Here is a 13,313-nt window from a genome sequence, read left to right on the forward strand (position 1 = left end):
GTCGCTATAAGATACAAATAATTGCTAAATATGAAACACCGCCCCCTTTGGAAGACTGTGTCTTACAATAATAATATGTGTATGAGTCAGATGATACATAAAATAAGTACGTGACATAATGTTGCATAAATACATGAAATAATATATAATTACCTAAATATAACAAACAACATAATTAATGCAATAGAAATCGAGCATATAATAAACAATTGTCGTGACTTAAATGTTTTAATAACTAAGAAAAAAATCAAAAAATCAAATACTTATAATTTGTCAATAAATACTAGCTAATCGTTAAGCCTGTGGTCAAATCGAATAATCAATTAAGCTTTAGCTGCTGCTTAAAAGCACGTCAATGTATTATAATATTACGTTTAACAAATAATTTGGTATAATTGCTAATCCATGATCGGCAGGATTGATAATTTTGCCAGTGGTCTGACGAATGATCCCTTGGCCGTTATCACCGTTGCGGATCGGGCGATGTCCGCTCCAGGATGAATCTCCTTTATTCGACCAAGCATCCACTGTAATGGCGGAAGTCCCTGTTGATTGACGAGTACCATTCTTCCGGTCTCCATTTGCTCGCCCTTGTTGCTAGCCCATTTTTGTCGTTGCTGTAATTGATTCAAATATTCTCGGCTCCAACGATTCCAAAAATGCTGACGGAGTTGCTCAACTCTCTGCCATCGTATCAATCTGCCTTGATTGACATCAGTAAGGTCGCGGCAAGGAAAACTCCTCAACGCATCACCGACCAAAAAATGCCCCGGCGTTAGATAATCTAGATCATTCGGATCAGAACTCAGTGGAATCAACGGACGCGAATTGAGAACGGCCTCTATTTCGCATAGTACAGTTTGCAATTCCTCGAACGTGAGATGCGATTCGCCAACAATGCGCCGCAAGTGATGCTTCGCTGACTTTACCGCGGACTCCCAAAGCCCGCCAAAATGCGGTGCTCCGGGCGGAATAAAATGCCACGACATCCCCGAGTCGCAACAAAACTGCCTTATCCTGCACCGATTTTCGTGTTTGTTATAAAATTCATTAAATTCTGTTAGCTGGCGCGATGCGCCCTTGAAATTAGTGCCATTGTCCGAAAATATAGAAGCTGGACATCCCCGTCGCGAAATAAATCGCTTGAGAGCGGCCATAAATGCTTCAGTCGTTAGATCGCTAACTACCTCGATATGAATCGTCTTCGTAGCGAGACATATAAATGCGCAAACGTAGGCCTTGTTATTTCTAGAATTTCGCCGCTTTCCTTCTCTTATAATAAGAGGTCCCGCGTAATCAATCCCGCAATTAGAAAACGGTCGCGAGGGTGTTACCCGTGGTGCTGGTAACGACCCCATTTTCGCTTCAGACATAATCGGCTTGCATTTTAAACAGACGAGGCATTGTCGAACAATTTTTCGCGTTGTCGATCTAAGTGAAAGCGGCCAAAAATTTTGCCGCACCGCTGCCATAGTGCCCTGCAATCCCGCGTGTAAAACGCGTATGTGTTCCCGCTCTATTATAAGCTTAGTAAGACGATGATTTTTTGGGAGCAAAATAGGATGGCGGGCATTGTACATTAACTGCGAATTTTCGAGTCTCCCCCCGACACGAATTAAACCTCGATCGTCTAAAAATGGTGATAAAGATTTCAAAGAACTGGCGGAAGTTAGAGGTATCCCCTTACTTATCTGCTCGATCTCGCATGCAAAAGTGCATTCCTGCACCATTCTGCAAAGGTTATCTAGTGCGGCCGAAATTTCCACGTGTGAAACGATAACGCTCACCTCCTCGTTCGACTGGAGGCGTGGCTTAAGAAATCGTTTACAATAGGCTACAATTCGACATAGCTTGTTTAATTTTGAACACCTGTTTATAAGCTCTAATAATGAGTTCGCAGTCGCCACGCGGGCGACAGCCGCGACTGTCCGTCTCAGACATCGGGCATCTCAGACTCCGGAATGTAAGTCCCGATGCTTGGCCACGAATCCTCGCTGTTCTTCAAGAACGCGGGACCCCGCCACCATAACACGGAACCCCCGATGTCATGCGGGTGGATGCCTCGAGATAACAAATCCGCAGGATTTTCGGTTGTCGAAACGTGTCGCCAATCCGAACCGGAAGTCAACCGCTGTATTTCCCCGACGCGATTTGCCACGAAAACCGACCATTTTCTGGAGTGTGACGAAATCCACTGCAGCGCTATCGTGGAATCTGACCATAAAAAATACCGCACGTTATTTGTCTCAATGGCCGACCGCACTTTATCCCACAATTGTGACAACAATAATGCAGCGCACAGCTCGAGTCTCGGAATTGATACGGCCCTGAGAGGGGCGACTCTTGTTTTTGAACATAGCAGATCGACCCGAATTTCATTGTTGTCCATCTGCCTTCGTATATACAAACATGCGCCGTAAGCGCGCTGGCTGGCGTCGCAAAACCCATGTATCTGAAATCGAGAATGCCCGCTCTGATCTCCGATAAATCGCGGAACACTTAAATTATTTAATTCGCTAAGCTGTTTTTTTAAAAACAGACCATCTCGTATGCATGTCTAATGGAACGGATTCGTCCCATTGTATCTTTAATTGCCAAATTTCTTGTAACAGCATTTTCGGAACAATAATAACAGGCCCGAGTAATCCTAATGGATCGAACAATTTTGAGATCTCCGATAATATTATGCGCTTCGTTATTTTTTGCGAATCAGCGGGCAATTTTGTCTCGAATTGAAATATATCTATAGACGAATTCCACAGAATCCCGAGAATGCGCGACGTCGACTCTCTGTCAAATTGTACTTCCGCGTCGCGTCTGATTTGAGCATCGTGTATTAATATTTTGTCGTTTGACGACCATTTACTGAGCTGAAAACCGCCGCTGCGTAAAATTTCAACGACCTCCTTTTTTACCGTTAATGCTTCCTCAATTGTATTCGCACCGGTAAGCAGATCGTCAATGTAAAAATCTCGCATTATATGCCGTGATCCTATAGGAAATTCTTCCGCGTATTTCTGCTAGAAAATGTAGCGTTCTAGTGGCTAAATAAGAAGCGGCCGCCGTACCGTATGTCACCGTTATTAATTCGAATGTTTGCACGTCCGCCTCAGCGGAATCTCGCCAAAGAATGCGCTGCAATCGCGTCTGTTTAGGATCAATCAATATCTGGCGGTACATTTTTTTTGTTATATCCGCGGAGAAAACAAAACGAAAAGTCCGAAATCTTAAAATAATTGAAAATAAATCCTGCTGTATCGTTGGTCCGATCATGAGAGCGTCGTTTAATGAAATTCCGGTTGAACTCCTGCACGATGCATCAAAAACTACTCTCAATTTAGTCGTCTCGTTAGAAGGTTTTAACACACAATGATGCGGCAGATAGCAAGTTGGTAAATCTTTATTATTGTCATTCGCGTCATTTATTAATTGCATGTGCCCTAGTGACAAATATTCGCGCATAAATGCTACATATTGCGATTTCAAATTTAGATCACGATTTAAGCGTTTCTCTAATCCGTAAAAACGTCGCATCGCTATATCACGTTTTTCGCCAAGCTCTTTCAACTTATGCTCTATAGTAGGAAGCGTAACTATTATTCGACCTTCGCTGTTTCTCCTTGTATTGTCACGGAAATGCCGCTCACAAAGACGCTCCATGCTCGAATATGAATCAGCAGGCCGAAAATTCTCCTCGATATGCCAAAATTTCGACAATTGATCCTGTAATTCTATCTCAGTCACCGAACTGTGAAATGCCCCTATTTCGCGACTACATTCCGCTCGTGCATCGACACCCAATCGACCGGCGACAATCCAGCCGAAAAGCGTTTTTTGCGGCGTAGGATGCGCTTGAGATGATTTTAATCTACCCACACAAATTAATTGCCAAAATAGACCGGGGCCTATTAATACATCGATATCCGAGCATCTATGAAACTCCGGATCGGCTAATTGAATATTTGACGGAATTCGTATTTCTTCCCGATTGATAAATGATGCAGGAATTCGCTCGGTAATATGATCCGTTAGAATACATTCTAAAATCGAAGAGAACCCGTTCAATCGCGAGTGCAAAATTATTTCTACGATTTCACTGGCATCGCTAGTCATGCCATTTATTCCCGTGATTTTAATGCTACTTGGTGTCGCTTTCAATTTTAATCGCTCGACGCACGCTCGCGTAATAAAATTCGCCTGAGAACCACTGTCCAATAAGACTCGGCAAGATTGCCTTATCCCGTTCGCGTCTGTTATGTATACAATCGCCGTCGAAAGTAATATTTGAGCATTATGTACGGCAGACGAGTGTGCCATCGCTATTGTTTCCCTTATTGTTTCCTCCGGCGGCCTATTCTCTATTTTTGCCTTCTCAGAAGATCCGTCGGATTTCGAAGGAAAATGAAGTAATGAATTATGCTTTATTCCGCATATTTTGCATGCGCCCGATTTGCATTTCCCGGAAGAATGATTATTTCTGCATAAACAATTAGTGCATAGCTTACGTTTTCGGATCTCTGCAAGCCTCCGCACGACCGGCAACTTAATAAAATCTCGACAATAATAAATATAATGCTCTCCGTTGCAATATCCACACGAAGATGAGGTAGTGACGGCGTGAGACGCAAGACGCCTTCCGGCGTGCGGAATTACCGAATTACCGCGATTTAACGATTCCAGCAAATGACATCTATGTTCTAAAAACTCCGTGAATTGTTTGAACGTGGGTAATTCTGTCCCGGTCAGCGAAGCTTGCCATTCTCTAGTAGTGATTGGATCGAATTTGGACGAAATCAAATATATCAACAAGCTATCCCAATGCTCGGTTGGGCAACGCAAGGCATTTAGCGCTTGTATATGCTTTGCAGCATTGTCCGCCATCCTACGCAACTCCGCAGCGTTTTCCCTTACGATATTAGACATCTCGAATAATGCCCGCAAATGTGTCTGTACTATGGCGCGTTTATTATCGTAACGCTGTTTTAATAAGCTCCAAGCTACCTGATAATTCTGATCCGTTAGTTCTAGCGATTGAATTACATTTGCCGCCTCGCCTGTCACAGATGCTCTTAAATATTGGAATTTCTGAAAGCCATTTAACGACTGATTGCTATTTATAACCGAATTAAACATTTCATAAAACGGGAACCATTCCTCATATTTTCCCGCAAATTTAGGCAAATCTAATTTTGGTAATCGTATCCTACAAGCGGAGGATCCCCTTTCGACCGGTGAAGGAACCGGCGATGTCGTGGCATGACTGTTGGACGCCTCACGATTAAAATCCGAGATTGCGCGGCGCAACGCACCTGTCACCTCGAAAAACATTTCCTCAAACGCAACGCGATCCTCCCCCTCGGCTTCAGAAAGGGCCTCTAACTCGAATTGCAAACTGTTATATTCCGGCCAATAACCAGATAATATTTCTTTTCGCTCTTCTAAGTTCGCAATTAATTCGGGTGTCAGCACCGCTATTGATTCCACATATCCCCTTATGCGCGTACATGACGCTTTTATCGTCGCGCGCCTTCTTTTTAATGATGAGATCTGAGCCGAATGAGCCATGATTTATTTCATATAACGCGTGCAATTGTACGTAATAATATTTTTGCAAATAATACTCTCGAATGAGAATAAAAGGAACAATTCTGTTCGGTGAAAAAAGAATGATACTCCCACCTTGACCACCGATTGACCGCCGATTGACCGCCGATTGACCGTTCCACGGCTGGCAACTCGTCGATAATCTCTGTCCTTCCTTAGCTCCGGAGCGCCGATTGACCGTCTCAGGATGACTCCTTGACAGCTGGCAGTTATTGCATTCTCCTCCCCAATCCAAAGGCAGCTCGCACCGTTGAAAATGCCGATGCGGATGCGAGTTTTTCAAGCCTCTTGTCCGTATCCGGCTCGAAGGACTAAAATGTTGTTTGTGATAATCACATCTCGCGTGTAAGTTCCGGGTGAAAAATTCCACGGCCGACGCGAGTCAAGGCACAGGCCTCTATGAATTTTCTTTACAGCTGAGGTGACGGCTCCGATGGGGGTCGGAATAAATTGGATTTTATTTTGCTTACTAAATTGCTTTATTTTGTATCTTTTGACAGAATGATCTTAAGCGGCGGTAGGATTAACAGTAGTCGTTTTCTCCGAATGAGCGAGATTATATAGAGTAGACCCCAAGAGTGGCCCGATATGTCCCGAAAATTCCCGAAGTAAAAGGCGATCGCTGCCTCGCGTCCTAAATTAATTAGACTCGATTAATAATCGGTGCGTCATAAATCGGAGCAAATATGATACCCGAATTTCAATAATATATATACGTTATGTACCCGAGACAATAATAAAGTATCGCTCGCCTCTCGAGACCATCTGTTATAATATTGACATAAATTAAATGGTAATATAAGGTAGTCGCTATAAGATACAAATAATTGCTAAATATGAAACAACAATATAAATGTAATAATGCATATTATGTGCATGTTACGTATTAATTATAATACATTGTATTACACGAGAAATTATAGCATTGATGATGTTATATTACTGATAGTTCGTGTTTACATTGGATTGCTTTTTTAAAAATATATATTGATATATTTTCTAATTATAGATACGTGTAATAAAGATAATTTATCTGATGATCTACATCTACGAACCTTGCGCTAAACGTAATGCAAGTAATACTGGTTTAAGTAAGTATGAAACTATCATTTATAAATATATATAACGTGTGTATTTATTTCATTTTACGATGTACTAATATACTATTATGTAATTTTAGCAAATTCTGATTTTCAACGTTACATAATTAGAAAACTCGTAGACGTAGGATATCAACTACGTTCATTGCAAGAACAAGGAAATGTTATGAATAACAGATTAGATAATATTTTACAAAACCTTCAAATATCTTCCTCTTATGGAACAGAAGGCGAAACAGTGGAACAAGATATAATGAATAATTTTCCCATTGAAAAAATTGAAGATTTACAGAGTTTTGAAAAATTGTTAATTAAAGGTAAAATAAATCGCCAAAAATTGGTAAGTATTAAGATTGGAAAAATTGGAATTAAATATGTGTGCATGTGTGCGTATGAGCACATTTGTGTATGAGCACATTTGTGTACATAAATATATTTTAATTTTTATTATTGATATTTATTATGGAACACATAAACCATCAGATTCAAATGAATTTCTTGCAAAATTTGTGGGTGAAGCAAAGATATAACACGAAGATGGAATTACTATTAATAACAGAAATATACCATGTACATTACATTCTATTATATGCGATGCACCAGCGAAAGGATTTGTGTTGCAAATAAAAGGACATAATGGTTATTCCAGTTGTACAAAGTGCATAATTGAAGGCAGTTACATTAACGATAAAATGTGTTTTCCTGAAACAAATGCACAATTACGAACAAATAAAGATTTCCGTTTAAGAAAGGACGAAAATTGTCATATTGGACATTCAGCTATTTTAAAGCTACCAGATTTTGATCTTGTGAACAATATACCTTTGGACTATATGCATTTTGTATGTTTAGGAGTCATGCGCAAATTATTATATATGTGGTTATTCGGAAAAAACTTGAAATTCGTTTACAACACAGAAAAGTTGAGACAATATCATTGCAGCTGGAAAATGTATTAAAATATATATACCATGCGAATTTGTGCATAAATCAAGATCACTTGCCTTTGTCAAATTATGGAAGGTAACTTTATGTGGGCCACCCTGCATATACCCATATGTGTGTATATCAAGAGACACGGTAGTGTCTCGCGCCTAGTTAGGGCAAAGCCGACTCTCAGAAGCGAGGCACCGTGTATCTTTACGCGAATCGTACAGTTCGAGATAGTCATAGATTCGGATGCTCAATAAACCCACTGAAGCGATCGAGTTTTTACTAGGCTTAATCGATAGATTGATTTCGATTTATATAATGAAAGTGTATTTAATTTTGCTCTACGTGCTTTGTAAGCGGAAATATCATAATGCAAAGTCTAAATATGAAAAATTTCTTTTAAGAAACGTTCACGTCATCATCATCGTTTACGCATACATAGTAGTATCTATCGTGCTACACGTATTATATTAATCACACGTATACAACACATGCATACACGTATATCACATGTAAACAACACATGCAATAGATACAATAAAGAATTTATATACATTTTTATAGCTCATAGCATTCATAACATTATTATCTTTACATTATTTATTATTATTAGCTTTTATTTGCTTCCTTATTTTACATCAATAATTATATACTTATGAAAGAAATAATAAGATGGTAGCGTAGCATGAAAGTAGTTATTATTATGAAAGAAATAGTAAAATGATAACGATACATGTGATATGCAATATACTACATACATGTGATATGCAATACTACTTATATGTGAGATGCACTATATTTCTTTCATAATAATTACTTTCTTGTTACGCTGCCATCCTACTATTTCTTTCATAAGTATATAATTGTTAATATAAAATAAAGAAACAGTATATTTTGTATATATGTACGTACTCTAATGATTTAAATATGTTTTACATTACAGGTACAGAATGAGGACACTGTAATCTTTTGAAATAGTACTAGAGTTGGTCAAAAAGTAATGCCCTACATTATTTTTTCAGAATATTTATTCAACAATTTATACACAATATACATGGTAATCTCAATCAACTTCTATTTCTTTATGCCAGTACGATACATTATATGTATTTACTTGCCTTTACTGTACCAACTTTTGTCCTTTCCACGTAACCATGTTTTCACATTTGAATCACGCCCTCTTCTTCTTCCAAACCGTATTTCGCGAAGTGCATTTAAGGGTCGGCAGGCGACCCAGGCAAACTCCGAATTGATGTTGGAGACCTCACGCGGTGACAACGCGAAACTCCGATTTTAGTGTTGCCAACGCTGAGAAACTAACTCTCAGGTTTTATGTAGTGGTGTATGTCTGTACACGTACACACACCATTGCATTGCTCACGCGGACGCACGGTAGAGAGACAAGGATCGATAATCACGTTATCCTTGTTCCTCTACCGTGCTGATCACGTGCTCATGCTACACGCGAGATACGGCCTGAAAATGCTTTCTGGCCTTCCGTAGCAGAAGGCAGTAACGTAGCAAGGCTAATAAGCACCCACGTTTTGTAAATTTTATATATGCTTATGCACATATGTGCGTATATTATATATAAATATATATATATATATATATATATATATATCACTAAAAATTATATGTATGTTTTATAATTATCTAATAATAAATAATAACAGTAGTATAATTGAGAGTGAATTAGTATACAATATATGTTAGACACGGGTACTTTAGACTTGAAAATGTATTGCTTATACTTTTTTATCGATACTTTATGTATAGTCAGCGCGATAGAGAGACAAGAATAAGAGAACGAATATAAATTATCATTAGCTTATAGCAATCATAGATTGATGAATATGTTGATTATTCTTCATTTCTTTTCGATTATTGATGTTATTGTATAATTTGCTCCATAAATACTTATAACGTGAAAAAACTTATGTCGAGTAATGTATGATGGCTCAATGCAAGGATGTTCAGTGTATCATCCAGTAAACTAGAATTCAAATCAATATCAATTTTTTTATAATATATTGCAATATAGAAAAATTATAAAAAAAATATATTTCGGCGATTAATTTAAACATTTTTTGAAAATATTTTAATTATTTTACTACACACACTATATAAATGCAAAATAATTCAGAAAATAAATTTAAAAAATTAATAATAAAAATCAACATACCAGCTATTTGTGTGTGTGTGTGTGTGTGTGTGTGTGTGTGTGTGTGTGTAGCTGCAATTGATTTATTACTTGATTAATTTATTTACGGAATTATTTTGCATTTAATATATATAGTGTGTGTAGTTGTAAAATGATTAAAATATTTTCAATATAAAAATTTTTAAGTTTATCGCCTTAAAAAATATATTTCTATGATTTTTCTATATTCCAATATATTATAAAAAAAATTGATATTGATATATTTGAACTAAAGTTTTCTACGAGATTGAATATTCTTGCATTGAGCCATCATACGTTACTCGTAAGTTCTTACACGTTATAATATTATTTATGTAGCAGAGAGAAAGAGATAAGAGAGAGATTATACAATATAACATCAATAATCGAAAAAAAAATCATGAACGCTTGTCATATCTGTGTTTGTGTGTATATATATAAACTTATATATTATATATTTTATAAATAAGTTAAATATTATATGCAGACAATGTACAAGATGTTCAGTTTGTGCCATAAAGCTCAAGCTTCAATCAATAAAATACTCTAATGAATATATATAATCAACAATTATTTTTATATAATAATAAGTATTTGAATATATAAAAATATTTAAAAAAATTTGTTTAAGATTATTTTAAAAAGAATATTTGAAATATTTTTTTAATATTTAAAATATTCTTTTTCTCAATTAAAAAAAATTTTTTTAAATATTTTTATATATTCAAATATACTATATACTATAATATAAAAATAATTGTTGATTATTATATTGGATTATTAATTGATTGAAGCTAGAGCTTTTAACATGGCAGTAGCGTGGTTTTTTTTTTTTTTTTTTTACGTGGGGGAAACCTTCAAAAGGCACCCCGGTTTTCCGGGATAGTGTGAGATTCTTACTCACTAAAACCTCCACTGTGCATACGTTACCTGCTGCAATATAATGGCGTTGATTCAATGGTATCCACGCCTCTTCATTGAAAGTGATCCGCCCTTCAGATGTCTCCAAATCTATCTGCAACAACAAGCAACTCTATGGTGCATACATAGATTAATATCAATATAATTATAATAAAAGAAATTATTCATTATAAAATCTGCAAGGAAAACAATGTCAATTATATAATATTAAAATATCAATTACTTATAATAAAATCATAATTTTTTGCGCTTATCGGAAATACAACAATAGAAGCGCTACAACATATTGTTACATATTCTTATCCCGAAAATCGTTATATATAAATATAAATATTTAATACAAAATATTGAAAAAAATATGTAATATAAATATAAAAATATAATATAAATAATAAGAAATGTAAAAGTATGATATATGCCATTTCTTCCAATGCAATCAAACTTCTATTAATTATATATTTGATTGTATTATTTTTGAGATCTTTTCTATTTTAAAGTTTTTAATGCAGTACGATTACTCATCTCATGGGATAAAGATATATAATAATATGTACACAATGTACAGTAAACAATAGCAAGCAATGTACATATAAATAACATACATTTAAATATCTAATATCTTTTCTATAATTTGAAGTTAATAAAAATTTAAATTAATGTAATTGCTATTGTTTCTGTACATATTTAATAAACAACACGAATTAATAATTCGAGTGGATCGCAATTTAAACTAAGTTAAATGATTGCGTCGCAAAGTGACCTCAACCATATTATGGGAAGTATACTGTATAAAATATTTCTTGTTATTTTACATGCAACTTTGTTTATTATGTGTTTCTATACTTGTATTTTGTAATTTGTTTAATTTTCATCTACCTATTACTAAATATTTTTGAAAATAGTACATTGCAAAACAAAACCTATCTGATATTAACTGCACTTTGCGACGCAATCACCTCAGTTCAAATTGCGATCTAATTTGCAATGCACTATTTTCAAAACAAAAGTATAACATAAAATTTAATTGTCATAATAAATTTAATATTACATATATAAAATATAGAATGGGCCCCTCCAACGCCCATTCCCGTGAGAACGCAACCAATATTCTTTTATCGTCTCTCCGAGATTTTTATGTTACTATATATGTTCTATACAATGACGATTGCAGATAACTTCTACCATCTTATTTTATCATTGCTTATTTTTGCATAATGGCAGCAATAAAAGCTTACAAAGATGGAATAATGAAAAATATTAATTCGGGAAAGGCAATAATTTGTTGTGTTACGTCCTGTGGACTGCACGATTCTTTTCTCCTCCCCGATTTACGCAGATTCGCGTTCCGCGAACATATTAATTATAAGACCGAAATTAGTTATAAGAATTAAACGGAGAAAGACAGTGATTGTGAAACAACTCGACCGGCGAGATTACGAAACCTACACTTTGATCAATAAGTCATAGGTAATGTCGAAATATCACGATCGACACACGCTATCAGTGGACCAAAGATCAGAATTAGGAAAGAACTCTTCATACAAAAGAGCAATACGTTGTGCAAAAGGGATTAAACACCGAACGTATGACTATGAGTCACAAGAAAAGAAGACGCCCTTTGCCCTATAAGAAGGGCAGACGAATAGTATAAAAGCAGCGAATCTTCCAAGAACGCTCTCATTAATTCCGCCTACGTCGTGGCAGTTACGCACTTCTGGATCCTCGCATTAAACATATATTGTGACCATCGGGGCTCAACAACCAGCTACTAGTCAACCTACACCTTCGCCCACATCACTCGAAGGAACCATCGATCCTGAGGATCAACCTATAGCTGCCAACCCGCTCACCAAATAATATACAGCCAACAGTGAGTACTTTCATTCTTCTACGATCACGGAAGTGAATAAATCCCCGGAATCGCGACTAAACTTAATAAGTAGTGGAAATCGCTGCCCGTCGAGCATTGAAACGCGCTCTCCGATTGAAATGGGACGATCAAAAGCCAACGCGAATCCTCAACCGCCTCATAGCACATCAACGTTACACACACAATCATATATAATTGTTTATACATGTCCACAAATTCAAATGTCTAATTCTCCGAATATTATTAAGATTTTATTTTTTTGAATAAATGATAATTATTTACATTACGCGAATTTAAAGTCTTATTTAAACCCCTGCGTTCCTTTATATATATATCCCCCGAGATCGCACAAGGTCCTATCCCGCGTAAAAGGGATTTAATTCCCTTACCGAAAAGGACCGACGAACGGACCCCTGAGATAAGCCAGGTAAAAGCGACTATCCAGTCGTTGACCTGCAAAAGAGCCAGACAGTCCGTTCGACCCGAAATCATTCCGATTTCGGGAAAACGCTGTTACGACCTTCGAGCGGCCTTTCCTTCGTGCAGGCCAGGACGTAACATACGTTTAATTGGGGGCTCGTCCGGGATTGAAATGTGCGATCTTTGGGAATAGGAATGAGTAAAGGGACTAGAAGCACAACGGACAAAGACGAAATAGATGAACTTTACAAGACCGCGTTAGAAACACCACACAGAACACGTG

General features: G+C 36.8%; 2 protein-coding genes across 2 annotated transcripts; both read right to left on the reverse strand.

The window, feature by feature from the left end:
* Nucleotides 1–398: 398 nt before the first annotated feature.
* On the reverse strand, nucleotides 399–1,730 carry LOC145947529 (uncharacterized). Its single transcript, XM_083057313.1, has one exon. It carries the CDS (start codon nucleotides 1,728–1,730, stop codon nucleotides 399–401), a length of 1,332 nt encoding a protein of 443 aa, XP_082913439.1.
* A 203-nt stretch (nucleotides 1,731–1,933) lies between these two features.
* LOC145947532 (uncharacterized) lies at nucleotides 1,934–7,543 on the reverse strand. The gene is made up of 6 exons (XM_083057314.1): nucleotides 7,527–7,543; nucleotides 7,284–7,406; nucleotides 5,680–5,915; nucleotides 3,069–5,471; nucleotides 2,542–2,992; nucleotides 1,934–2,429 (listed from the first exon to the last, which is right to left on the reverse strand). Exons 1-6 carry the CDS (start codon nucleotides 7,541–7,543, stop codon nucleotides 1,934–1,936), a joined length of 3,726 nt encoding a protein of 1,241 aa, XP_082913440.1.
* Between the last annotated feature and the right edge of the window lie 5,770 nt (nucleotides 7,544–13,313).

This window comes from Prenolepis imparis, unplaced genomic scaffold, assembly GCF_030444845.1.
Source record: "Prenolepis imparis isolate NDT839.2.m4 unplaced genomic scaffold, iyPreImpa1.0 SCAF_96, whole genome shotgun sequence".
NCBI classification, from domain to species: Eukaryota; Metazoa; Arthropoda; class Insecta; order Hymenoptera; family Formicidae; genus Prenolepis; species Prenolepis imparis.